The sequence below is a fragment of the Rousettus aegyptiacus genome, unplaced genomic scaffold (genome assembly GCF_014176215.1).
Source record: "Rousettus aegyptiacus isolate mRouAeg1 unplaced genomic scaffold, mRouAeg1.p scaffold_m13_p_14, whole genome shotgun sequence".
Classification (NCBI taxonomy): domain Eukaryota; kingdom Metazoa; phylum Chordata; class Mammalia; order Chiroptera; family Pteropodidae; genus Rousettus; species Rousettus aegyptiacus.
This window is the reverse complement of record NW_023416289.1, coordinates 50,249,572-50,274,739: the sequence shown is the minus strand read 5'-3', so window position 1 is coordinate 50,274,739 and position 25,168 is coordinate 50,249,572. Positions and strand designations below refer to the sequence as shown.

Sequence of the window (25,168 nt, the reverse complement as noted above, 5' to 3'; positions counted from 1 at the left end):
AAATGATGGAAGCCAGCAGAGGGCATCCAGTCCTTGAGTTCTGAGGCATTCATTATTTGCATGTAGTCGCTGGAGGAATCAGCACAGACTGGACCAGCTAACAATCTAGAAAGTACACATTTCAAGCCATAAATTTTATAAAAGTCATGTCTAGGGAGGCTGGTGGCTATAGAAGTCTTTAGAATTGTGTAGATGGTTATAGTTTTAAAAACCATAATACCGTATCCCTTCCCTTGCCTTATCAGTGGTTGGGATGAACCCTCTAAGTTCCTTTACCTGGTCAACCCATCAACGCATATTTAGCAGGTACTTCCTGGGCTCTGGGATACACTGATGAGTTGGGTCGAGATCCTGTCCTCAAAGAACTGGCATACGGCTGGGGAAAGGAGATGCAGGCAACAGTGAAAGCGTCCACTTGGCCAGAGGGGAGGAAACGGAGCCCAGCAGCCTCAAATCCAGCAGAGTGGCCCTCAGTCACAGGCGTGTGTGTGTGTGTTTGTGTTGAGAGAGTGAAGCATTTGTGCCTGGGGACCAGGAGGGTGAGGGCTTTGAGGCTGAGGTGGGCAAGACACAGAAAGGCTGGCGGTGTCTAAAACCTCACTACCCAAAGTATGGTCTATGGATCAGCAGGACCAGCAGAATCCTGGACTCATCCCAGACTGACCAAATCAGACTCTGCATTTTAACGGGATGCCCGAGTGATTTATCCCACATTACAGTTTGAGAAGCACTGGTCTCGAATACATTAAAACACGTGATGTAACTATCAGAATAAAAGCAACTGAAAGTGTACCCACTTAAAATCATCTCAAACACCACAAGCACATGATTCCCTCCGTAGCCCATGGAATGAAATCCCAAATCTTTAGCTTGGTGTTCAATTCGTAGTCACATTTTCCCACAGTCCTCTTCCGACCTGTCCTGCATTAATCTCTTCTTAGGTCCAACCAGCCTGCTCTGTGTTTGTTGGTTATGCACCGTAGCATTCTTGGTCAACACGGTCTTCCCGCCACAGATACCTGACATTTTTGTCTAGGGTGACCCCGATGTCGCCAGCCGCGTTTGTCAAATGCTCTGCGCTTGCCGCTCTGCTTGTCATTTTCAGGAATTACAAATGATGATGTTTTTAAGCATACAGAGCTAAGCTAGGCATGCTGAACACCGTGTCGAAGATCCGAGGGCAGGTGAAAAGCACCGGCTACCCCCAGACGGAAGGCTTGCTGGGCGGCTGCATGCTCAAGTACGGCAAGGAGCTTGGGGACGGCTCCGCCTTCGGTGAGTGTCACACGTGCTGAGCACGCAGCCACAGCTGAGCGTCGCTGATGCACAAAGCCTTTATTTAACAACCCATATCACGTTTTTCCGTATTACCGAAGCATCGTGCATAACCATTGCAGGAAGCTGAGGAAACCTCGGCAGGTAAAATAGAGGAAAATGCTACCGCCACCCAAAATCACATATCCAGTTGACAGGTCCAGTGACACCCCGTCATATGTCCTTTATACCTAGTTTATTCTTACACGTGGAGTTCGAGTAAGCATATATACCCGTAAGCCATTTGGTAACCTCTGTATTCCCGTTGACTGTGCCGTGATCCACGTCATAAAGTCGTTAATTTTCTACAATATTGTTTTTAAAGGCTACATAATATTTCCATGTATCATAACCAGTCCCATTTACTGGGGATTTAGATTTCTTTCTTTTTTTTTTTTTTGATGTTAAAAAAAAAGTCTTACATAGCATCTATCTATAGTAACCATTTTTACAGGCAAATCTTTGGTACCCAAGATTATGTCCTTAGATGAGACGCCTAACAGGGAAATGGTGGGGTCCAGAGTGTGCCTATTTTTCAGGCTTTTGGGGCATATTGAGAAAGGCTACCCTAGTTGGATACTCCAGCTAGGAGTGGGGGAGAATATTTTTTTCTCAGCACAGACCCTATCTCTGGGCATTATCTTTTTAGTTTACTTTTAAATAACTGGTTGTTTGATACATAGTATATAAAACTATTCTCCTGGTGCTGTTTTAACCTCACTTTTTGGATTATACACCAGGTAGATCTTTTTCAAGTGTGTCATCATTTTTTTGCAAATTGTATATTAGCGTCCTTTGCCTATTTTTCTATTAAGGTGTCCATTTTTTTTTTTCTTACTGGTTTATGAGCTCTTTCAGTGGTCAGAATATTTGCTTTTTGCCTGTGTTGGTGAAGTTTCACCCCAGGTAAGCATTTACCCTCTGACATGATAGGTGCGGGTCATTGTAATGGAGAAAGATTTTTGCATTTTATGTAGTGGGGCTCGCTGGGTTTCCTTAATGGTTTATTTATACTAATTCTGTAAATGTTTGTTTATACTTGCTTTTCATGCATATGTTTTCTTTAAATTTCTAAGCATCTGAGTTTAATGGATGACTACTGTGCAAGAGGGTTCTAATTTTGTTTTTTCACAAATAAATAGATAGTTGTCCTAATGTATTCAGCCTTTTTCTGCTGATTTGAAAAAACCTTTTTGTTATAGGCAAAATTATTGTATTATAAATTTGTTTCTGGCCTTTCCTGTGTTCCCGATCTGTACTGTTTTGATCAAGTGTCATGTGTTTTAAGTATTGCAATTTGAAAGTATATTTTAATATATTTAACTAAAATTTCCCCCTAGATATTGTAAAAATTTTATTTCACTCACCTGTTTTATTTTGTCAGATAAAACTTAGAGTCATTTTCAGTACTGTCTACTGAAAAACAAACAGCTCATTTAATTTTGATTGAGATTGCTTTAAATTAATAAATTAAATTGGAGGCAAATTGAGCTAAACATATTGAGTCTTGCAGGAGAATTTGATACGTTTGCTATTTATGCAATGGTAACGAGCCAGGATATGGAAATTGAGAATTCAGATATTTGGCTATAGTAATTAATCTAGGAAATTATGAGGAAAAAAAATCTTTAGAAAACTTAAAAAAAACCCAAAACATTAATAGTCACAGAGGGTAACAATATCCGTCAGAGCAACATAATGTGGATTTTATTTTTATCTGCGTGAGTGGGAGAAAGGTGGCCTATTTCTTACCCTGAAGGCAGACCCCCTGGAGGGCAGGCGAGGCTGCCAGGTGGGCCCTGACAGGTACATTCCTGCCACGTACCTGGCCGTGGTGACAGGGCACAGGACTTAAGTGGGCAGACAACATGGTAGCTTCTCAGATGCCCAGCAACTTAAGGGAACTTGGGATAAGGAGGAGAGCTGGCTTCAGAAGGGCACCAGGAGCAGACGGCTCACATGCTGTTCCCCGGGAGGGGCCGTACCGTCGCACGCTTGGCCCTTGGGGCCACGTGGGCGGTGGGGTGCCTTCTAAAGTGCGGAAACCTGGCACGGAGGTGGAGCCCCACACCCTCGTGGGATTGAAAGTACTCATCTTGGGCCAGGAGCGAGAATGTCCAGTCCATGCAGGTGACAGCCGGTATTCAGAACGTCGTCCTTGGAGTCTTCATAGAAACATGCTTGGGACTGTTTCTGTGGAGGCCACGCTAGCTGACATGCTGGGGCATGGGTGCTGGTGGTGAGGGGCTGGCGGGGCCAGACGCCGCACCCTCCGTTCCTGACTAACTGGGCAGGAAAGCGTCCCAGGCTAGGAAAGGACGTGCCAGCTTCATTCATCTCAGCATGATTTAGAACCGGACTCCGGAGAGTCCGTGAAGGAAGTGTGGCATTCCAGGAGGAACAGAGCTGCCACTGGGTGAAGAAGGCGTCCCGGCCCGCTGAATTTCAGAGTAGCATTTTCCACTTATGTTTTGCAAGGTCCTGTAACATACACTCTCTAGTTTATTCCATAATAATAATAATAATAATAATAATAATAATGGCGATAGTGCTGTCCCCACTTTACTGGTGACTCAGAGGTGCATGCCCTTGACGGACAGGTGAAACTATCTGAAGGTCAGAATTGGCTAGAAATGCAAATTCTCAGGCTAGACTTTAAGGTCTCTTTCAAGCCTGAGGTCGAATGTGTACCACTCCCATGGAACAAAATAAAAAGGTAGACCCCGAGCTTCACTGATTTCAGAAACCCCCGATACAGAGAAAGCAGTTCAGCCTAGTGCCACACATCCCAGAGGTGTTTTCTAGAGAACCTGGCGCCTCCTTGTGCACAGCTCCTGGGATGCCCACTTGCTGCGGGTGAGCTGGCGCCCAGACGCCAGGGCGTGATGCGGACCCTGCCCGCCCTGCTGAAGCGTGAGGATAGGGAGCCTCAGAACCCAAGGACACAGGGAGTGGCCTCAGAAGCTCTGGCAGGAAAGGCTGAGAGGAGATGCTGTTCATTTGTTTCTGTCGTAATCGTTATTGCTTGGTGCTTAGCCCGATGACACGACCCTTTCATTGTTTACAAAGAGGGACTTTGTTCTGGATTCTAAGAAACCCTTGGTGCCAGGTCTCGGCAGTACCAGTTTTTAAAATGGAGCTCTATCCCCATCTAGTGGACAGAGTGGTGAGTGCCTCGGTCTGTCAGCCTCAGGGTTTTTACTTTTTATGTAGTGAAGAAAGTGAAGAGTGAATGTAGAGAGGAAAATGTAGAAAATGGAAGATCTTTTTCTCGTTTTATTTTTGTTTTCCCTTCCCCCACCCCCCCCCCCGAGTCAAGATTCAAACATCCCTTAGCGAGAACCCTGTCACACCATCACCCACAAACTTTTGGGAATGAAATGAATATAACTCACTGTCGACCTTAGAGTGCTGTGGTAGAGGACCTTTCTTTATGCTTTCTGTCCCAGGCAATGCGCTGATAGAAGTTGGCGAATCCATGAAGCTAATGGCTGAGGTGAAGGACTCTCTGGATATTAACGTAAAGCAAACTTTCATTGATCCACTCCAGTTACTGCAAGACAAAGATTTAAAAGAGATCGGGGTGAGCGTCCTCGGCTGTAAGTCAGACACCTGTTGCTGCTTAAGGTGGTGCTTATGTTTGAGATCGGTAGGCTGTTTCTGTAGGGACGCAGTGGAGGCATCGTCTGACTGTGGGCAGAGACACCTCACCCAGTTTGTTCCCCTGGCTCCCTGAGGACGCATCCCAGGGTCAGGTAGCCCTTTATCCTGTAGCTCACTGAAGCCAGCGAGAAGCCGGGTAAAGATGTGTGTCTCTACAGCCATTTGTCACAGAAATCGATTCAATACGTGTCCGAGGATTTTCGATCATCAGAATCATGCTGTATTAGTTGTCTCTTTGGATACGTTGCACGAGCGGTCGTTATTTTCCTTGATTTCTCAAGGAAATCAGGTTCTAGGAGTCAACACTTTCTATTTGGAAAACTATTTAAAAAATAGCCTTCCAGAGCATAGACCCAGAGGATGTATGTATCGCATTCGTTGAGAGCATTTACTCTGCTCATTCTGTAATTGTTGGGGAACTTTACGGAACATGCAGAAATATTCTAGAGGGTACTGGAAGTTTGTTTTTTATAACCAACCTCTTTGTGAGGAGTTGACAATAGTAGGAAAAGAAATGTCCCTGTTTTTGGTATGGTTAATTTAGTTGGAAATGATCTGGACGATAACAGAGCCGTAATGGGGGGGGTCCTATGAAGAACTTTGGAAAATGGGATCTGAGTACTGATACTGTGTCCTTATGTTCCATATAGATACTCATTCATCCATCCATCCATCCACCCATCCATCCCACAAATATTCCTTGAGCACCTGCAGTGAAGGGAACCTCTAACCGATGCTGAGGTGCCCACACCCATAATGTAAGATGGGTTCCTGTCCTCAAAAATGTAGGCTGGGGAAAAGCCACGAACGACCATTTTTGTAGGCACGGCCAAGCTTTCTTCGTGCCGGGCTTTGAGCATGACGTCCCTGATGGTCTCCTCTGTCCCTTAGCACCACCTGAAAAAGCTGGAAGGCCGACGCCTGGATTACGACTATAAAAAGAAGCGAGTAGGTAAGATTCCAGACGAAGAAGTCAGACAAGCGGTAGAAAAGTTTGAAGAGTCAAAGGAGTTGGCTGAAAGAAGCATGTTTAATTTTTTAGAAAATGATGTAAGTATTTAAACCAATCAGGAGACTTTCCCGTGACTGAGAATGTTGACTCTCTGTCTTCTGCATGTGGCGAGGCTCCGGAGCCTTAGCTGTTAGAAAAGCTTCTGGAAGTTTCTGTAACCATTCTCTCCTGCCTTGGAGAATAGCTCCAGACATCGAGCAGGTCCCAGCTGAAATCTCAGATCTCGGGACGCCCAGCTCGTCCCGGGATTGCTTCTGCGTTGTGCCAGGGTTGGCCCCCGGGGAGGTGGGGTGTCCCAGGGATGACGCAGTCACCCGGCCTCTGTATCGGAGGCTGCAGCATGTGTGGTGCGGCAGAACAGAAGGCCCATGGCGTGTGGGCCTGCCGCGGGGGCTTCCAGAAGTGAGCTTACTGAGTCCCTCGCATCAGCAGTAACCCCTCAGGTGTGTGGGGGACTGGGGACACTCTCAGGCCTCTGCCGGGCACGTCTCTGCCTCAGGTTGTGCCACCAAGGGCTTCTGGGATTTCTACGGGCTACAGGTCTTATCTTTTTCCTCCTTCCTTCCTTCCTCCCTCCCTCCCTCTTTCCTTCCTTCCTTCCTTCCTTCCTTCCTTCCTTCCTTCCTTCCTTCCTTTCTTTTTACTGTAATTGGGTTATAGATTTCACAAATGTCCAGAATCATGGGAAGGAGAGATGCCACACTCTTTATAGTTCATTCCTTTCTGCTCTATGCCTCAGAGAGAAGATTTTGTGCCCAGGCCACCAACCCCATACAGGGGGGCCTGGCGACGCTTTGCCCTGGCTCCTCTCTTCCCTGAGGACAGCTCGGTTTCCTTAGTCTCTTGACGTGATTTAGTTGGAAAGGACCCATAGAGACACCTCCCTAAGGAAGCAGTCCATTCGACCAATGTTGGCTTCCCTCGTAATCGGAAAAGCTTGAGCCCTCTGTGTTCCGACCCACGACCCTTAGAGCAGCAGAATCTCCTGAGAAGGTCACCTCGTTGGAACGACAGGCGTTTTATTGAGTTACATCAAATTCCATAATCACAGCTAAATTTGAACATGTTTTGCCAGCGTCCCTAGCTCTATCCTGGGACCTGCGTGGTCGTCACCAGGGCCCCGAGATGAGATGAGATGAAATGGACGGGAGCCGAGGCCAATGCGGGGTCTTTGTGGCTGGTGTCCTCTCTCTGGACAATCCAGGTTCTGGCCTCTCCAGAGTAACTTCTCACCTCCACTGCAGGTGGAACAAGTCAGCCAGTTGGCCGTGTTTATAGAGGCAGCTTTAGACTATCACAGACAGTCCGCGGAGATTCTGCAGGAGCTCCAGAAAAAGCTGCAGATCCGGTAAGAGCGCCCGGTGCATCCCGGGCCAGGGCTGCGGGGTAGAAAATCATCTTTAAGAGTGACACGCTATTTAGAAAGTGTGTCGCTATCTGGAAAAGGACGTGGTTTCACTTCGCCGCTGCAGGTATCAGGCCACGTTCACGACAGGCTCTGGGAGCTGGACATGGTGTCGAGCCTTCTAGGTGCCCGGGGTGCAGGCAGGTGGTTCGTCTGCGGCCCACATGGCCGCGTTGTCATGCCGTGAGAGACGGCGGCTAACGCGGCCGAGTGCCCGCAATGCCCAGGGCGCTTGCTGGGTGCCTCAGAGGCTTTAGGAGGAAAGCACCTCTCAGATCCGTAGTTGAAAAGCTGAATGAATCAGTGTGTAAATGTGGTCCCCTGCGTGAGCACCACCTGTCCCCCAGGCCACAGGCTCGTCGAGGAAGAGCAGACGTGTGTCGGAGGCTGTGTGGCCTCATCATGTCTGACTTACCTTCTCGTCTGCGTTGCAGGATCTCGGCGGCGTCCACCCTGCCCAGACGTGAATACAAGCCACAGCCCCTGAAGAGGAGTCCCAGTGAGCTCAACGGGGTGTCCGCCACCTCTGTAGCAAAGGCGACAGGTGAGCTGGCTGTTGTGAGGGCTGGGTTGTCCCCTGCAGGCAGACTCTGCTGGGAGCCTGTGCTCACGACATGTCCCTGCCGTCCCTTGAATACACTGAGACCCTGAGTTTCTTTTCTGGTTATTTGGTGAATCCCTTTCCCCGCTAATAACGCCCCTTTTCCTACCTCCTGGTTTGGGGTACTTACATCAGTTTTTGAAAACTGGCACCAGGAAGAATTCCATCCCAGTCGCCCTGCCCCGTAGACCCATCGTGCCCCATTGTCCTTTCTTCGTTCACAGTTTTAACTCTTTCCAAACAGTCTGCTCCTTTTTAAAAAGTTCGAATTAGCCCTTGTTGAGCACCTGCTCTCTATTTGAGGCGCTGTCTCAAGTGCTGGCAGACATATTTATGAATAAAATGACCGAACTGCGCACGACAACCTTCAGGAGCTATAAATCATACTGTAGTTCCCCGTGATCTCTCAGCCACCCCAGTCCCTTCTGTGGACGTGGTGACGGTTGACAGTTTGCTGTGAGCTCTCCGTCACACCTGTTTATGTGCACGCACATGCACACAAGTACACACCACACACTATATCCACATGGTTTCAGGTTATTTTCTGCTTTTCAAATACAAGATTATATTTGTGACTATCGCTATTTCTTGGAGTTATTTCCATGCCATGCGTATCTCTCTATTCCACTGTATTTTAATGGCTTCATATTCTGCAGAATATCCTATATATGCTGATGGCCAAGTCTTTCTTGGAAACGAAATTGCTGAGTTAAGAGCGAATGCAAATTTTAAATGATAGTAGATCAATATCTGTTGCCAAGTTACTGCCCCTGCCGTGGGCACACTGCTACGAATGTAGTCATACCTCCCCCCACCCCTAAACTCATGCTATTAGAGTTCAATTTTCGCCTAGCACTCATGGATAAAAAAAATGGTATGCAATCTTATTTTGCCTTTCTGTGATAACTGGTGAGATTGAACATTTTTTTCTATTATTTCAATTTGCCATTTGTATTTTCTCACGTATGAACATTCCGTTCATATAATCGATGCATTTTCTTCGAGTAGTTTACTTTCGTCTTATTGATTCATGAGAATTCCTTGCGTATGGGGAGATTAATAGTTTCCCCCCCAATTTGTTGTTGAGTTTTTAGTCCTTTGACCTGGATGTGGTTTACAGATATCTTCTTCCACTTGGGAACTTCTTTTTAGTCTCCTTATGGTGCTATTGACAGCAAATGTTTTTAATTTCGATGAAGTCCAGTTTGTCAATATTTCCTTGTAGAGCATGCTTTTGATGTGAAGTCTCAGAATCCTTTGCCTGGCTCTAGACCTGGAATGTTTCCTCCCATGGTTTTTTTTCCCCCAATAGTTTTACTCTGGTACATTTTTACACTTTAGCCTTTGACCCATTTAGAGTTAGTTTCTGTATGAGTGTGAGACTTAGGTCGAAGTTCACCTATTTTGTCCATCCGTGGATCTGCCCATATAAGCTGTGCAGTCTGAGTTTTCCAGCACGATTGCTGTTCGTTAATATTTTATTTTTTTCCTTAATTAAATATAAAAGTGATCGGAGTAATGGATAAATGTAGTTTTACAAAGAAAATGGCCCTACGAGGTTTTTCGTGGAGAACATCACTCTCCCCTAATCCATTTCTTCCCCAAGTCTTCGTTTCCTGCTCTCGCTTTGACTTCTGTCAGCTACTTGTTTTGTATTTAGCTCCACGGCTCTAAATAATATGCTCAGATTGCTGTTTGTTGGTTTTCCAGGTTTGGATAATATCTACGGAATTCCTACAATGGGAAACGAGGCCTTAGCTTTCCATCCTCTCCTTCCCTCTGCCTTATAATCACCATTTTTGTTGAGTAAACATCATTGTGTAACCATCGCTGTGATCATGCTGGTCCCTTGGAATGCGTTTTTTCCTTCCTGGTGCTGCTTTAAATGTAGTTGCCTCTACTTCTGGGTGAAGACATGGAAAGGCCCCTGACATCTCTAGTTACCCTTGGGTGACATTAGTTGTCCAGTTACATGAGTGTGTAATGCAGGCTTTTTCTCAGATATGGCACTTCAGGCCTCTCTCAGTTTATGCAGGCTTCCTTGAGGGCACCTGACTCAACAGACTTGAGTGGGATGGCATCGCCTTTCATCCTCGCTGCAGAACCGGCACCTTTGTTTGCTGTAGAGAGGTCTCTGGGAAGGATTTGGAATGGCCACCTGCTCATCTCTGGGGACAGAGAAGCAGTTAGCTTTTCTAATGTGCTGGCACCCAACCTCTGATTTTTCTCTCGTTCGTTTTTGCCTGCACACCGGCTACTTCTCATCTTTCTTACGATAACTTGCTAGAATGCAGCAAAGAGTAGCTAACATTCTGTTTTATCTATTCCTGAAAATATAGGAGAAGGAAATAATTTAAGCAAAAGTGTAAAATCCTCTGTCTGTTGTAGCCTCATATTCAGAAAAACACAAAGTTATAGGGGGGACAACCTTGTGCCCAATATTTATTTATATATATTTGCCAAAAATCATTAGGATAGTGGTTAAGTAGGTAATGGTATATCAGATGGAATACTATGTAGCTTTTCAAACTTCTTAATGTGGAAGTTACATAGTAACAAAAAACCTTTGTGGTCTGCTGGTGGTGAGTAGAGGAGAAAGATACAAAGTTGTAAGCATACTGTGGTTACAGCTGCATGTGGAGCTGGTAGGGTTATGGGCAGTATTTTTCTTCTTTCAAGGTGTCCTTTAAATTGTATTTCAATAAGAATACCCGACTGAGCAGAGAAGTGTGTTTCATAATGGGAACATCGATGGCTCCTGAAGAACAGGTGTACGTCCTTCAAGGACAGTGTGGACCCCACTGTAGCCTTCGCTTCCCCCGGCCCGAGGGAGCTCAGTGCCAGGCGTGATGTTCAGGCACGGTGACCCTTCAAGTGACTGTGGCTGCTGTGTGTGTCCCCTTCCCATTTGACGAGGGTGACCTGCAGCCCCATTTGCTTGGGACAGCCCCAGTGTGTGTCTGTTGCTCTGGTCATTTTTGATAGTGTCCTTCTCTTTCAAGAGTTCTCTTATTTGGATCAAAATATATTATCTTGCTACTTTTTATAGCTTTTTGGTTTCTGGCCTAGAAAAAGTTTATTCTGAATATTATTGTAAGGCACTTCCAAATTTCAGTTTAGAAAGCAGCTGACATTAACTAACTAACTAACTAACTAACTAACTAACTAACTGACTATAAACTTTGAAAATGAGTCCAGCTCCAGGCTCCCTCTCCCCCTGTATGTTGTATCTGAATGAAACAGAAGCAGCAGATCCCAGGACCCAGGGCTTGGTCCCTACCCACCTTCTCTGCCCTCCAGCCTGCATCCAAGTGTGTGTGTGTGTGTGGGGGGGTCTTGGAGATAGGACTTCAGGTCAGGCCCCCAAGACACCATGCTCTCCCCTACTGTAAAGAGCTCAGCTTTCCTTTGATGAAGGTGTCTGTCTTTATTCTCGAATACTAAATCTGACCTCAGGCAGTGTGGAGAGTGCTGTACTCTATGAAAACGACAAGTGTTTATACTAAAGCACCACTTGAGGGCATAAGGGTGTAGCATTTGAGTAGCCGAAAATATGCCAGGCATTATTATTTGATGCTTTATATACATAACTCATTCCTTTCTTGTACGGATGTTGCAAAAATGTGATGATAATGTAAAATAAGACAGTAAAAAATAATAGCATGACACTATAGCAGTCACACTTATTGATTCTTACTGCAGTTCAGGTCGTGTACTGACTACTCCATACACATTTCCAGTACTGTTATCCTTCCCATTTCAACAGGAAGCAGAGGCTCAGAGAGCTCGAGATATTTCTCAAGGTCACAGAGCCAGTAGTAAGTAGTAGAGCCAGGCACTTTGCCTCATTGATATTTCGTGTCGTATCGTTCTGAAGGCATACTAGAGGAACTTATAAAATGTTCAAGAGCCTCTGGAGTAAATTTATTTCTAAGATTCTTGATCACAGGGAATCCATGGCCAGCAAGGGGTTTGCAAAAGGAGTCTGTTTTATGCATCAGCCTCGAGAGAAGAAAACCCTGATAATGCAGTGAGCTCTCAGGCTTCCACATCCAGTCAGTGCTTTGTCCCGTCCTCCTTGGCCGGGAGCTCAGTCGCTGGGCAGATTAAGTTGTGAGAAGGGCGACGGTCAGCCAGAGATCACAGATGTGCTAAGGGTGGCTTTTAAGAAGGCTCAGTGCCCAATAACGAGCTCTCAGCTTCTGCAAACTCCGCCGTCAGCCGCTGTCAGCCACCGTTTGACACTGGCTCGTCCCTCCCGTGTCTTAGGCTGCCTCTCCCAGATTGCCCTTGGTGGTGGCTTCAGACCCCAACCCCAACGCTCCAGCCTCGCGCTCCCTTGATTTGTGGGTGGAATTTGTGAGTGTAAAGGGGTCCTGGACCGTTTGTTTCTAAGGCACAGTTTCAAAAGAAAAACGGCGTTTTATGGCCCGCATCAATGGTAAATTGCTTTCCATTAGGATTCTGAATGATTTGCACATAATGTTTGTAAAGTGAAGGAAAAATGTCAAGCATTTCACTAACAATTTAAAGCAAAGCTCGTAGCACTCTGCCAGAAATGAATTCCAAGAACATTTTCTTCACTGCTTCATCTTTCTAAAGAAAAAAAAAAGGGGGGGGAGGGGGAGGGGTGGTTGAAAGGACGCAGGTCAGTTGGGCAGAAGGCATCCCGGGGCCGAGATGGAATCTTCGATAATATGTTTCCAGGTACTTGAGAGAATGAACAGCATGAGCCAAAAGTGCAGAAAGGGGAAGGGAGTGGAAATCACATCTCGAAATGATGGATTGCAGGCGAAGTCCAAGTTCGGGCCCTGGCGAGGAGAAACAGCCGCCTGTCCAAGCCCGCGAGTGTGGGGTCGTGACGCCCACGAGCGCACGCTGGCCCCGTGTCCCCAAAGGAGAGGGGGAGGCCAGGAAAAGTCCTTGAACCGAGTTGTGTGCCGGGATAGTTCCCAGAAAACCACTGGTTTTTAAGAAAATAGTACAGGAAACTGGTGATTTATGCTCAAGTATCTTCCCTGCCCCGGATCATTTTTATCAGGCCCCCACGTTGTCACTTAGCGAATTGTAAATTTAAAGGCTAGAGGACAAGGTATAGTTTCCATCTTTTATCAGCTCAAGGATGTGTGAAGATTATTGTTATTATTTTTTTCACCGAAGTTCTCAAAGAGGGCACCACTTTATGTAATCACACCTAAGGGTTAATATGCTCCAAACTGGGATCGGCTTTACAAATGTGAAAGCCTGAGGTTAGGGAACGAATTGGGGGTCCCCAACATATGCTACGGGCATTTCAGAACGAGGCAAAATAAATCTCTCAAATGGCTTATAGAAAGACATTCTAGCTCCCTTTAGGTATAAAGGAGACTTTTATACGTTTCTCGATACTTCTAAGGGGGCTCAGAAATAAAGTCTAGAGCCTAAGTCATTCCCCTCGCTGGAACCCAGTCTCTAGGATTACAGAGAAAATAAACAGATATTCAAAAGTGAAGTGTGAAGTTTGAAAATTAAAAGGAACAAGCACTTTGCAAATAGACATACATGCATTTTTTTAATCTGAATTTCCAGAGGCAATTAAAATTTCTCAGAGCTGTGGCAATGGTGATTGCTCAGTCAGGACACTGTTTCTTTTTTCTTTTTTCCTCCTCACTGTTTTTTTTTTTTTTCCCTGCCATCCCTGCCCCTTGTATGTTTCTGTGTGTTATCAGTACTGGTTTAGAGCCAGCTATCGACAAGAGAGAAATAACAGGGAAACGGGAGTCCTGCAACGTAGTTCAAATTCTGACACTAGCTGTGTGACTTTGGGTGAATTTCCTAACATCTCTGAACCGATTCGAACATGTCCCTGAATGCACTGATTAGTCTGAATACAGTTCAGGGTTCTTTTCCAGCTCTTGTTAGCATCCTTAGAAATTTGATAGTGTATCATCTTAACATTTTCTGTTTTCCATATTAAAAAAAATATTTTAAGAAATAAGATATGAACGATAATTATTATTGTTTACTGGTAGCCATCGATGTGGGAAAGGGGAAGAGAGGCCTTTTCTTGTTTTTCAATCCAAAGGATGCTTTAGAGACAGGTGTTTCTTGCTGCAAGGTTTTCTGTACTTCTAAATAGTCAAGTCAAAGGCCTCGACAAGTCTGTTTTTGAAAAGCCTGTAAGACATAACTTCTAACTTAGTTGTGGGAATTTTAACACTACTTGGCTAAAATGGTGATAATAATCATATAATCTCAAATGCTGCATATTTAAAAATCTTAATATGTCCCCTACAGTGATATATTTGGTCTTTAAGCTACAATTTAAAATACCATCCTCTAAATATTAAACCAAGTGTTATTATTATTATATATACAGTTACATTTAAGAAAACAGTATAGAAGCTTGTCGTTTCCAGCGATTACAAACAGGGCAGCCATGCGCACGGCAGTGGAGGACTTTACCTTAGAATTTACATGAACGACACCCCTGGAGTTGTCCGGTGGGTGTGGCTTCCGGTGCCAACTCAAATGCCAGTTTTGGGGAATGACAGAGAGAGGTGTAAGAACACAGAGCAAGGCCAGTGACAAATGGCTAACAGCAGACCTCCGAGTCGGGCGGGTGCCAGGGAGAGGCAGGTCTGCAGCCTGCCCTGCCTGGAGGCGGCAGCCGGAGTCGCCACGGCCGCTGCGTGCTGAGAACGTGGGCCCAGGAGAGCAGCGCTTCACATTTTTTCAAGAAAAGCCAGAAACCATGTATTTAGGTGCAATCTCTTGATTTTTAAATATCGGTCACTAAGCCACACTGTGCAAAGCAAGGAGCAGGCAGATGAAACGCCGTGACCCTGTGCCGGTGGCCGCGAAGCCACCTCTCGTTAAAGCTTCTGTCTGTCTTTCCCTTTTCCCTTAACTCAGAGTGACAGAGGTGTCCGGCAAGCCCTGGCCTGGTGTGGTAGAGGGGTCCCCTCCCAAGAGCAGTGAATGGACCCGGCTTCTGACCTATTTGCAGAAGCCGCCTCAGTACAGAAGGCCCTTGAATCACGTTTCATTCAATGTTATGTCATCGTCATGTTGATGAGATGCCACAGGAGCCTAGCTCTTATTTATCACAATTAGCCTGTGGCAAAATTGGTATCCTTATTTGTCATTTCACTCAGAGTCGCGGAGCCTGGCGGTGGCATGAGGGTGGCCTTGCTGTGTACGAGTCAGGGCTTGGCGAAGTGAAGGGCACTGAGCTTACAGGTTCAGCCCGTCTCCTGTAACCTGGGTAAGCCACAGAGGATCGGCATCGAGGTTAAAACAAATCACGAATGCTTATTTTTCAGCGTGATTGATTGCGACGATTAAGCTCGAGTTCGGTTGACAGGTAATTTCAATAAATCCCATCTATAAATAAGTAGAGGGTTCTTAGTAGTTTGTGATTTAACCGTCTCAGCCAGCTTGGGCTGCTGGAACGGAATAGACTCACCTGGCCTAACAACAGACATGTAGTTCTCACAGCTCTGGAGGCTGGCGAGTTCACGATCAAGGTGCCAGCAGACTCAGGGTCACGTGAGGGCCCACTTCCTGGTTAGCAGATGGCTGTCTTCTCCCTGGTCCTCACGTGGTGTCACTATCTGACGCGCGATGGCTCCACCCTTGTGACCCAGTCACGTCCCAAAGCTCCACCTCTAAAGGCCGTCGCATTAGGGATGGTACTTCGACCATGAATTCTGGGGCGACACAGACATTCAGTCCCCAGCCTGCAGGAACCATCTTGCAGATACGGAAATCGGGGCCCAGTCCAGAGCTAGACCCCAAGGAGCAGAAGTTTCTCTCCAATATGTTCTTACCAGCAGACAGAATACCATTTCAGAGATGTCGAACAAAATGGTTTCTGTGGTATTTATCAGAATTACACACTGATGGCGTGTCTGGATCAGCTAAAGGGAAGGTGTTAGCTTCAAAATTTTGCTACGGGAGCTGGAGGTTTTAAAGTGGAGAAAAGGAAATGACAACTTCTGGAGGAGGGGCACTTGAACCAGTTAGCCTTGTTCCAGGTCAGGGCCCCCCGCATTGAATCGGCCGAGCTTAGGGCCTGGCCCCGGCTACCACTCGGTGAGTGCTGGAGGGTGAGTCCTGTGCACCAGAGGTAAACAGGGTGGCCCCGGTCGATTTTTCCGCCCTACCACCGTGTTAAGAGATGACCTCTGTCAGGTGGCGTGCGGACAGCCCAATGGCAGGGTGACGGTGGTGGAACAGAGGGGACCTGGGTCCCGTTCCTGGTCGGGCCACCTCCCCCTCTGCCCCCTGGCGGGCCCCTAGGTGGCATCAGTGACGAGGACACACCCCCGAACTTCCTGACTTCAGACCAGGAAGCGAGCCGAGATGGTGTCACGCACCGGCCTTCCCGTGAAGGAGGCTTTGGGGTTGGAGGGCGGCCCGCGACCTGGCTCCAGACCTCTGGGTGTCGACGCCCCCGTCAGAAGCGTGGGAACTGTCAGCCGACCTCGCGGGGCTGTTCTGGGGGCGAGGGCGGCCCACATAGTCCAGAGGAGCGGGATGCGGTGGTACTCGCTGCAGGGCGAGGACCCGCCGCCCCGAGCTGCGATGTCACGTGACTGGTTATCATCTGGTTTCCCAGCCTACAGCCGACTGGAGGCAGCAGGGTAGGAGGGACTCTCCGGGAAGGCCCGGGACGGCAGGAAAACGTGACAGTTCGCAGCCCGACTGCAGGGGAGGCAGGAGAAACACTATAAAAAGCAGGAACAGACAGCCAAAAAGGTGCAGCAGTCTGGGGCATTTACTAAAAGACACAGAGCCCTCCGCAGGTCAGTCGTTTCCGGGGGACGCCGTACCTCGTACCCTGACAGGGACTCGTGCTGACAGAGGCTGTGCAGGTATCTTCTCTCCCACCCTTACCCCCCAAAAAAAGTCGGTGTGTGTGTATGCGTAGGGGGGTCCAGTTTGCATTTCAGTGGGAGGGGCTCTGCCCAAATGCTTCGAGGTGGTGAGATCCCCCAGAATCGGGGCCAACTGGGGTGTAAGAGCAGTGGGCTCCTACGGTGGTCTGAACACAGCCCAAGTTCAAGGACAGCAGGTAAACAGCAGGACACAGAGAGCCGGGAGTCTCAGTGCTGCAGAGAGGAGACCGCTCCTTCCATCTCCTTCTCCTCTTCCAAGTCAGAGGGGGAAAGGCGGCCGTGGGGCTGAGAGAGAGGGAGGAGGAGAGGCAGACGGATGGACAGCCCGCCCGCCCACGAGAAGGCCAGGCCGCAGAGACGCCGGGCCCAGCGCACGCAGGCTCCTCTCTGGCGTCTAACGCGCCACCTCTCTCTCTATTCATTCTCTCTCTCTCTATTTTTTAATTGAAGCCTCGAGCTGCTCACTTTGAAGCAGGCGCTCAGGCCGAGGAAGCAGGACTGAGAGTAAAAGTTCCCTTGGGTGTCACTGGCACAGTGAGGAGGAACCCGGCAGACCTTCCTGGGGCTCATGAAGGATGTAGGTGGAGGACACTTGCTCTCAGACAACCTCCCGAGGCCTGGGAGGGCCCGGGGGAGGCCAAGCTGAGGATCCACAGGCTCATTCCCAGCCCGGCTGACTGACTGCTCCGCCCTCCCCACCGCCCAGGGGCTGGGTCAGACATGGAGTGGGGATAAACCCACCAGCGAGGGGTTTTCAGAGCGGGTCCCCGATGTGGGTGGGGGCCACTGTCGCCCCTCTGTGCTGAGCCTCCACGTGCTTCGGTCTCCATCCCTCAGACTGGAGGAAATGGTGGCCCTGCATCAAGGGCGGCTCTGAGAATCAAAGCCGCCCGTGTCTCTGAGGCACTTAGAACGGTGCCCGTGGCAGGCGCTGGAGCCCGGGCTGACGATTTCATTCCCACACTGACTGGGGCTGGGGGTCGGGGTGGGGAAAGGATGTTCCTGCCATTACAATAAGAGGGAACCTGATTTCCGGTCAGGATGGTTTAGTAAGTTGACTGTAAAGGGAAAATGAAAAAAGTCTTAAAATCAGAGGGACCCAATGTCGTTAGAAGCCGGACCGTGGTGTTGCCGAGAGGGAAGGAACATGTATTTTGGGGAGAACGTGACTCCCCCACCCGCACTGACCGGCCACCTTCGCTGGTGTGGAACTGGGCTTGGGTAATGAACATGTACCAGGGACCCTCCCTCTGCCCTGTGAAAACCGTCTTCGTTTCATTGGTTTCACGAGGAAGACGGTGTTTCCCCCCCACTTGCTCTCAGGTAGCACCAGGCCTGGTCCCAGGAGGGAGAGAAAGTGAGGGCGGGCCCCCCGGCCAGGCTGGGGCGCGGCCGGCTGGCTGGACAGCCCGGGGCTGGGGTTCCGGCCACCCTCTCTGTCGGCCGGCCGGCGGTGTGTGGCTGTTCAGGTGCCAGCCGTGAACAGGAGGCAGCGCGGAGGCAGAGATGGGCCCCTGCGTGGCACCTGCGTCCTTTTCCGGGAAGGATGTGGCAGAGGAGCTGGCTTCAGGGCGCAGGACGCTGGGCATTGAGGCACTGTGCGCACGTCAGTGCCCAGTCTGGTTTGAAAGACCCTGCGGAGGACAGTGGCCGGCTCAGCCTGGGCTCTGGGGCTCGGTCCGTAGTGACACTGACTTATCTCTTGGTGGAGGGACGATCCGCTCAGTCCCTTAGATGGGCAGAAACGTCATCTCTCTCTCTCTCTCTCTCTCTAACCGAACGGAACTTGCATTCAAGCCTCTACTCAGACCCACGGCGGAAACAACTTAATCATTTTTCCATCTCTGCAGTTGGCCAAAAAAGAAAAAAAAAAATTAATCTTTTTTCCATTTCTTCTAATGGTGGAAAAATGTAATCTTGCCATTTCAAGGTAACTCAGTCTTTTGCAGTGGGAAGCGTGGCCCGTCCATTTACGACTCTGTCCATCCAGGGCTCAAACCACGTCTGTTCGGTTGAAACTCCTCGTCAGTCAGGGCTGCGGCGTCTCCTCAGAGGCTCTCCCCTTCCTGCTTCCTTCCCAGGGTGCTGCTCGGGTGCAGTGGGGAGTTTGCAGGATGCTATGGTGGCAGGCGAGGAGACCTGTCTTGGTCTTGACTGCCTCCCCAGCTGAGGTAGCTTGTCCCTTCTGCTCCCTGGGTTTCCCGATGTCTGCATTTCGAGCCCACCCCCGGCCATCACTGATCCTACTGGGACTTGGAGAAAACCATGCACAGTTCACGGGAGCCAGGCCCCCTTTCTGCGTGCTGACGCTGCCCGCCACCTCCAGTGCTCTCAGCCCGCCTTGCTGGTCTGGGGCCCCTGGGACCCCGCCTCCTCCCAGAGTTCCGGGGTACAGTGGGGCCTCAGACCCCTGGACCTCAGGTGGAATCCAGAGAGTGCTTCGACCTTCTTGCCTGCCTCCTTCCCTCTTCTGGTCCCTTCCCCAAACCCAGGAAAGGCTTGTGTGTCTTCTCTGGGTGGCGGGAAGCAGCCCTTCCCTCTCCACAGCTTGTGATAAAACCTCTGTGCCCTGAGTTCTCCAAGCTCTGGTTCCTGGAACTCAGAAGTAGCATCTCTCTCTCTCAATCTCTCTCTCTGTCTCTGTCTGTCTGTCTGTCTGTCTGTTTCTCTTTCTCTGTCTCCATCTCTGTCTCACTCTGTCTCTCTCATGCTCTCTCTGTCTTTCTCTCAAATCTCATAAAAGCCTATCTGGCTCTGGCACAAAAGCCAGAAAACCTTGGCTTTCACACCATTTCACAACTGAAATGGCATTATTTTGGAACTGAAAAGCTAAACACTGCCTGCTTTGTTCAAGGGCAGGTTGCAGCCTCTCCCTAACACCAAGGAGGCCACAGCTACTTGGGTTCAGGGCCCCAGACAGCAGAAATGACCTCGCGTGACAGATGCTTGGATGATGTTTCAGAATGTCATCCTGCTGCATGTGTGACCCAGGACAGCCAGCCTGCTCTGGCAGGTGTGGACTGCCCCAGCGCCTGCACTGGTGACAGCGGTGCTCGGTGCTGGGGTTGCTCAGAGGTGGCCGGACAGCCGGGTGCTGCAGCCTTGCCCGAGTCCGGGACTGCTGGCCCAGGAGCCTCTCCGCTCAGTGGTCTGGAGAGAGACGACGTGTTTTAGGTCCATGAGCTGATGGGGTGATAGTGTCGCTGTGGTGCCTTGCTCGGTGTAGACAGAGTGAGAAGTGAGTAAGTCGCGTCTCTTCTGCCCGACACGTTCCGTGCATGTGCAGGGAAAGCACACGCGTGCACACGGAGGTGGTGGCCGGGACGTGCAGGCCCGCCATGGAGTCGCGGCAGGTGGCTTGCAGTGTGAGTGGGGGGGGAAAGCACACACACTTGGCCCTGTAGTCATGTGACAGTGCCTTGGCAACCCTTGACAGTGCCCTAGATCATGTGGGAGGTGACATCGAGAGGGCAGGTCACAGCCTGGTGTGTCCGTTTGGCTTTCCCTAGGCGCTGGGGTCAGGCTGTTGTGACCTCTTCGAAGAACTGTTGCCCCTTCTTCAGAAGGAGGAGGGTTTGTGGGGGCTGCCAGATACCCCCGTGAAAGTACCCCAGACTGCTGTGGCTGGGCACCATGGGCCGTGTGGCCCCTTTGGGGGCGGTGGCTGTGGTGAGCTGGAGTGGGGGGACCATGTCTTCCCGGACATACTAAGCCACTGTCGTAGCCTAGGAAGCGTTCTGTGTTCAGAAACCCATAGGCCTACATTACGTGCGGCAACTTGCTTTTTCAAATCATCAAGTTTGACTATTTTGGAAAATAGAAGAGTTTATCTTATAAAGCTAACGTGTTCTGAAACCAAAACCTGACCAGAAATAAAAAGGACGTAATTTCATTATTAAATACAGGCACAGAACTCTCAAATAGTGACAAATTGGGTCTAGCTGTAGGATAAAAATTTTAATGTGTAGATAAGTGTGGTTTCTTCAGGGCATGCAGTGGTCGTTGATTTTTTAAAAAAATTCTATAAAATTAAGACTATCATTATTATTACTAAATATGATCCAGTTAAAATTGAAATGGGAGTTTTGTGACGGGAAACTCAATACATTGATATTTAAGTTGACTAGGTTGAATGATTTTGTGAGAATAGGAAATTTTGAAAAAGAAGAGTAATGATGAGGAACTTACTTTACCAGTTTCTAACATTTATTTTAAAGCTACAGCATTTTAAAAGCTATGGTACAGTTATTGAAATGGATCAGTGGGAAAAAATAGAAAAACCCTAAAATAGATGCAAGCATGCATGATAATTAAATATATTAAAAAGACAAAAGTAGTATTTGAAATCAGTGGAGAAAGAATGAGTTATTTAATCCACTGAGGGGCAATAACTGCTGAAACATTATCCAAAGTAAATAATACCTTTATTTACAAAAATCCACGAGAATTAAAAGAAAAACTCTCACGTGAAAAGAATTAAATTAAAAAAAAATTGGGATAAATTTAATTGAGTATTTATGTATAAACGTAGAAGAGAAACCATGGATGGAAAGTTTGATTTGTTTGTCTGCTTCTGTTGTTTAAAATTTCTTTTTGTGACCAAACAGAAACAGAACAGAAACAAAATAGAAGCCCCTTCACTGCCCTAAGCCCAGCAGCCACTCCAAAAATGAAAAAATGGAACAATCGGATGAGAAGCTGGGGCTCATGCTCATATCAAACATGGCAGACCTGGGGTCCATATTTACAGTACTCACAGGGGTTCCTAAAACTTTCAAGATAATGATCGAAAAATAAACTGATATTAAATGTTAAAAGTCTTGGAGAAAAACGATGTTCTGTGAACAGCAAAATTCGCTTCTAGGAGTTTACCCTCAGGAAGTCATCGTATGCATTTGAAAATGCACACATATTAGGATATTTTTCAGAGTTATCTATGAAAGCCAAGAGAAAACTAAAGGGAAACAAAAGGAAGTAGTCAAGAAAGGGAGAGGGAGAGAAAGAAAGAGGGAGGAAGGGAGTGAAGAAGGCAGGTGAGCCAGCTCCTAAATGTCCAGCAATAGATGGGTTAAGGAAATCCAGGTGACAACTGGTCCGTAATTACAAGTAATCTGGGAAGATATTCACTATGAGGTATGTAGGAAAATTCTTTTATGAAAATGACTTTATGTAAATACACTCATCTATTCATAAAGATATCTGGAAACTTCTATGCCAAATGTTAATTTAACATTGGTTGTCTCTGGGTTAGTGGATTACGGCTGACTTCTCTCGGTTTTGCCTACATGTCTGTGTTAATTTTTTTTTATACTATTACCATGTTTTCGTTTTGAGATTAAAAAATAATTATTAAAAAAATGTTACTTGGAGAACGTCCGGGTCAGGACAGGAACCCCAGGGCGTCAGGTGGAGCTCGGTGAATATTCAAGCTCCTGGTCACCGGCTCTGGGGAGATGTCCCGGCCGCTCAGGCCTTTGTATTTTCTTCTCTGAGCTTCTGAGGTGTGCGTGATTCACCATGTCATCTCTGTCCTTTAAATCGTTTCTCATGTATTGTTGGGTCTCCGCAGAGGAACCGTATGCCCCGGGCAGAGCCGCATAGCTGCTCCCAGGAGATGGGCTGGGCCAGAAATCTCTGGCTTGGAGGATGGATGAGAAAAGGGCCCTAGAGGTCAGCGAGGGCATCACCTGGCTAAGGGCAGCGGGGAATGCTGAGGAGGGCAGAGAGCGCGAGTCCAGCCCCAGGGAGCCAAGCGCCCGCCGTCGGTGGCCTCACCAGCTCGCTCCACCTTTCCAGTTCTCCACGGGTAATTCGTCACGTTAACGTGTGCCTTTTGTCTCTGTGTGACGTGGACAGGTCCTGAGGGTCCCCGGGACCAGCCCTGCTGCCGCGGCCTCTATGACTTTGAGCCAGAAAACCAAGGAGAACTAGGATTTAAAGAAGGGGACATCATTACGCTCACCAATCAGATAGACGAAAACTGGTATGAAGGAATGCTGCGTGGGGAGTCCGGATTCTTCCCCATCAACTATGTCGACGTGATCGTGCCTTTACCTCGGTAAACGTGGAACTCACACACTCTGGACAGACTTTCCTAACCGAAATGAATTCACGCCCGTGTTCTCTCCGTGTGGTGGTCTGTGACATCCTTGCTCCGTGGCCAGCTCCGTGACCTTTGTACGCCGTGTTCCCTTTATAATGTATTTTATATCGGTTCGATTTGTATAAATGATTTTCTTGTCGTAGCTACACGAAAGGAGTTTTCTTTTCTGCCGATTGTCCTAAAGGTCATCGGTTAAATGAATGAGCGTGCTTCTTGTCGCTAAAAAGGATGCTGTACCCTTTGCAGGCAAGTCAGCCACTCACCCACACTCCTCGGCTACAACGGAATGAATGCAACGTTCAAAACAGAGAAACGCTAAGTGCTTTGTTCCTGGACACGACCGATATGGCATCTGGTCTTATCCCCTCGTGTTTTCACCGACCTGTGAATAGCCCAATAAACACAACACACTGTGTTGGCAAAAGACCTTGGTGATTCTGAACGTCACACTGATTTTTAGGCACAATCTTCCGGCCACAGGCTCCTGCGCCTGGGGGCGACCATGGGGTCACGGCGCAGGCACTTCGAGGTTCGCTCGGGTCATCAGCCGGCTGGAGAGGGCCTCCCTTTCCCCGTCCTTCCAGTTCGGGGATGGAAAAGCCTTCCTCACATGCTCACGTTTATTTATGAAAGAGTCTAACTTGAGCTTCCTTCAATCTCTACCCCAGGGCACAAGTGACACTTGGATCCCTGAGTGTAGAGCCTTGGGTACTCGGGGGGGGGGGGGTGGCGGGGCGGGGGGCTCTTCTGTGACCGGACGGGTAAGTCTGTCTGGTTATGGGGTTCTCGGGGAGGTGGCCTCTGGCCCAGAGATCTGAGCTACGTTTTCCAGTCTCACCTTCTCCGGGAGTAAGGTCGTGCTTTGGTTTCCTCGTTTCTCATCTTTTGTCTCACGTCTCAGCTGGTTCTTATCGGTTCTCTTCAAGTGGCAGCATCTGGCCTGTCCATGCAGGAGCTCTGAGGACGGGGTGGGTGGGGGCATTCAGGGGTAACTGTAGCACACGGGGAAGGATCAGAGTGCAGCCAGGGCATGCGTCCTTGGATGTCCGAGTGTGGGCCCTCGGATTTCCTTTGTGACAACTGTCTGTAGTTTCTGTTAAGGGCCACTTGAGACTGGCCAGCGTTCAGCTGTCCAGACATGGCACAAGTCCAATAGGTTTTACTCCCTCTATTGTGTGTGTGGTCCGTTAGGCCTGTTCACCATTGGGGTACTTCTTCCCTGGGCTGATAAGCATTGATTTTTCCATCCAGGTCCAAGGCAGGTGGACCCAGCAATAACGTGACTTTTCCGCACGGACGTTCCCTCCACGGGCCTCCTCCTCCCTGCTGTGTCTGTCAGTGTCGGAGATTGCGATCGCAGCTTTATCTCTTGCAACGTGGTGGGCTTTATCATGAGACAGAAAGAAAAGGGCTTCTGTTTCGTTGGGGAAAAAGAGGCTGCATCTGACACATCTCGGTCTCGGGGGTCAGGCGGTGCCCGGGCCTAGAGCAGAGCTGATGTGTTGCAGTCCAGTGTCGATGGTTTACCTAAGAGGTTCTCAGCTCTTTCTGTGCGTTAAACTCTGGACGACTTAGGAAATATATATCTGGCCCTCACCCCTACGTCGTAAAGGATCGGGGTTAGGCCTGGGCCTTCGTGATTCTAAGGTGCAGCCAGGATTGAGGTCGGTGCTTAGATGAGCAGAGGACGGTATTGGGGGATGAACCAGGCAAGCACTGACTGTGGGAGCCTGTGAGGCTCCAATAAAAGGCACCCCTCTCTCCTTCCCGAGTCACAAAGAAACTGAGGCATTAGACAAGGGGAAGAACAGATGAGCCCGATCCCTCCCTCACCTGCATTGCCAGAGGCCACGCCGGAGTAAGCAGCTTCGGATGAGAGCCAGAGGGCCTGTGGGCCGAGCCCCGCGGTACGCAAATGCTCGCCTCGTCCGGCAGGCTCACCGCATGGATGCGGCAGGCAGGAACGCACGTCGCCTGCTCCCTCTCTCGCCCTGGGAGGGAAAGCGACTCACACCTGTATTCGTTCCTCTCTCTTCTTTTACATTTGTCACATGTCCTTCCCCATGCCCAGCGCTGACACAGAAATTTCCGTCCTCTCCATTTGGTGGTTTCCGTAGGGAACGGGGGGTTTTAAGTAAAACGTTTGAGCTCAAATCATCATTCTTGGATCAGAAGTCGCTGCCTGACC

At 48.6% G+C, this 25,168-nt stretch overlaps 1 protein-coding gene across 6 annotated transcripts in view; it reads left to right on the top strand.

Moving 5' to 3' along the window:
- SH3GL3 (SH3 domain containing GRB2 like 3, endophilin A3) overlaps positions 1-23,407 on the top strand; it is a 40,662-nt gene extending 17,255 nt beyond the window's left edge. For 3 of the 6 annotated variants that reach the window (XM_016135359.2, XM_036231878.1, XM_016135360.2), the window contains 6 exons: positions 1,132-1,275; positions 4,764-4,897; positions 5,869-6,027; positions 7,234-7,337; positions 7,829-7,938; positions 22,734-23,407. In XM_016135359.2, the coding sequence (XP_015990845.2) occupies positions 1,132-1,275; positions 4,764-4,897; positions 5,869-6,027; positions 7,234-7,337; positions 7,829-7,938; positions 22,734-22,939 (857 nt within the window). In that variant the 3' untranslated portion in view covers positions 22,940-23,407. Of the gene's footprint in view, positions 1-1,105; positions 1,276-4,763; positions 4,898-5,868; positions 6,028-7,233; positions 7,338-7,828; positions 7,939-22,733 lie in introns of all 6 variants that reach the window. The other 3 variants (XM_016135365.2, XM_016135363.2, XM_016135361.2) reach the window with 2 other exon arrangements.
- Positions 23,408-25,168: the final 1,761 nt, after the last annotated feature.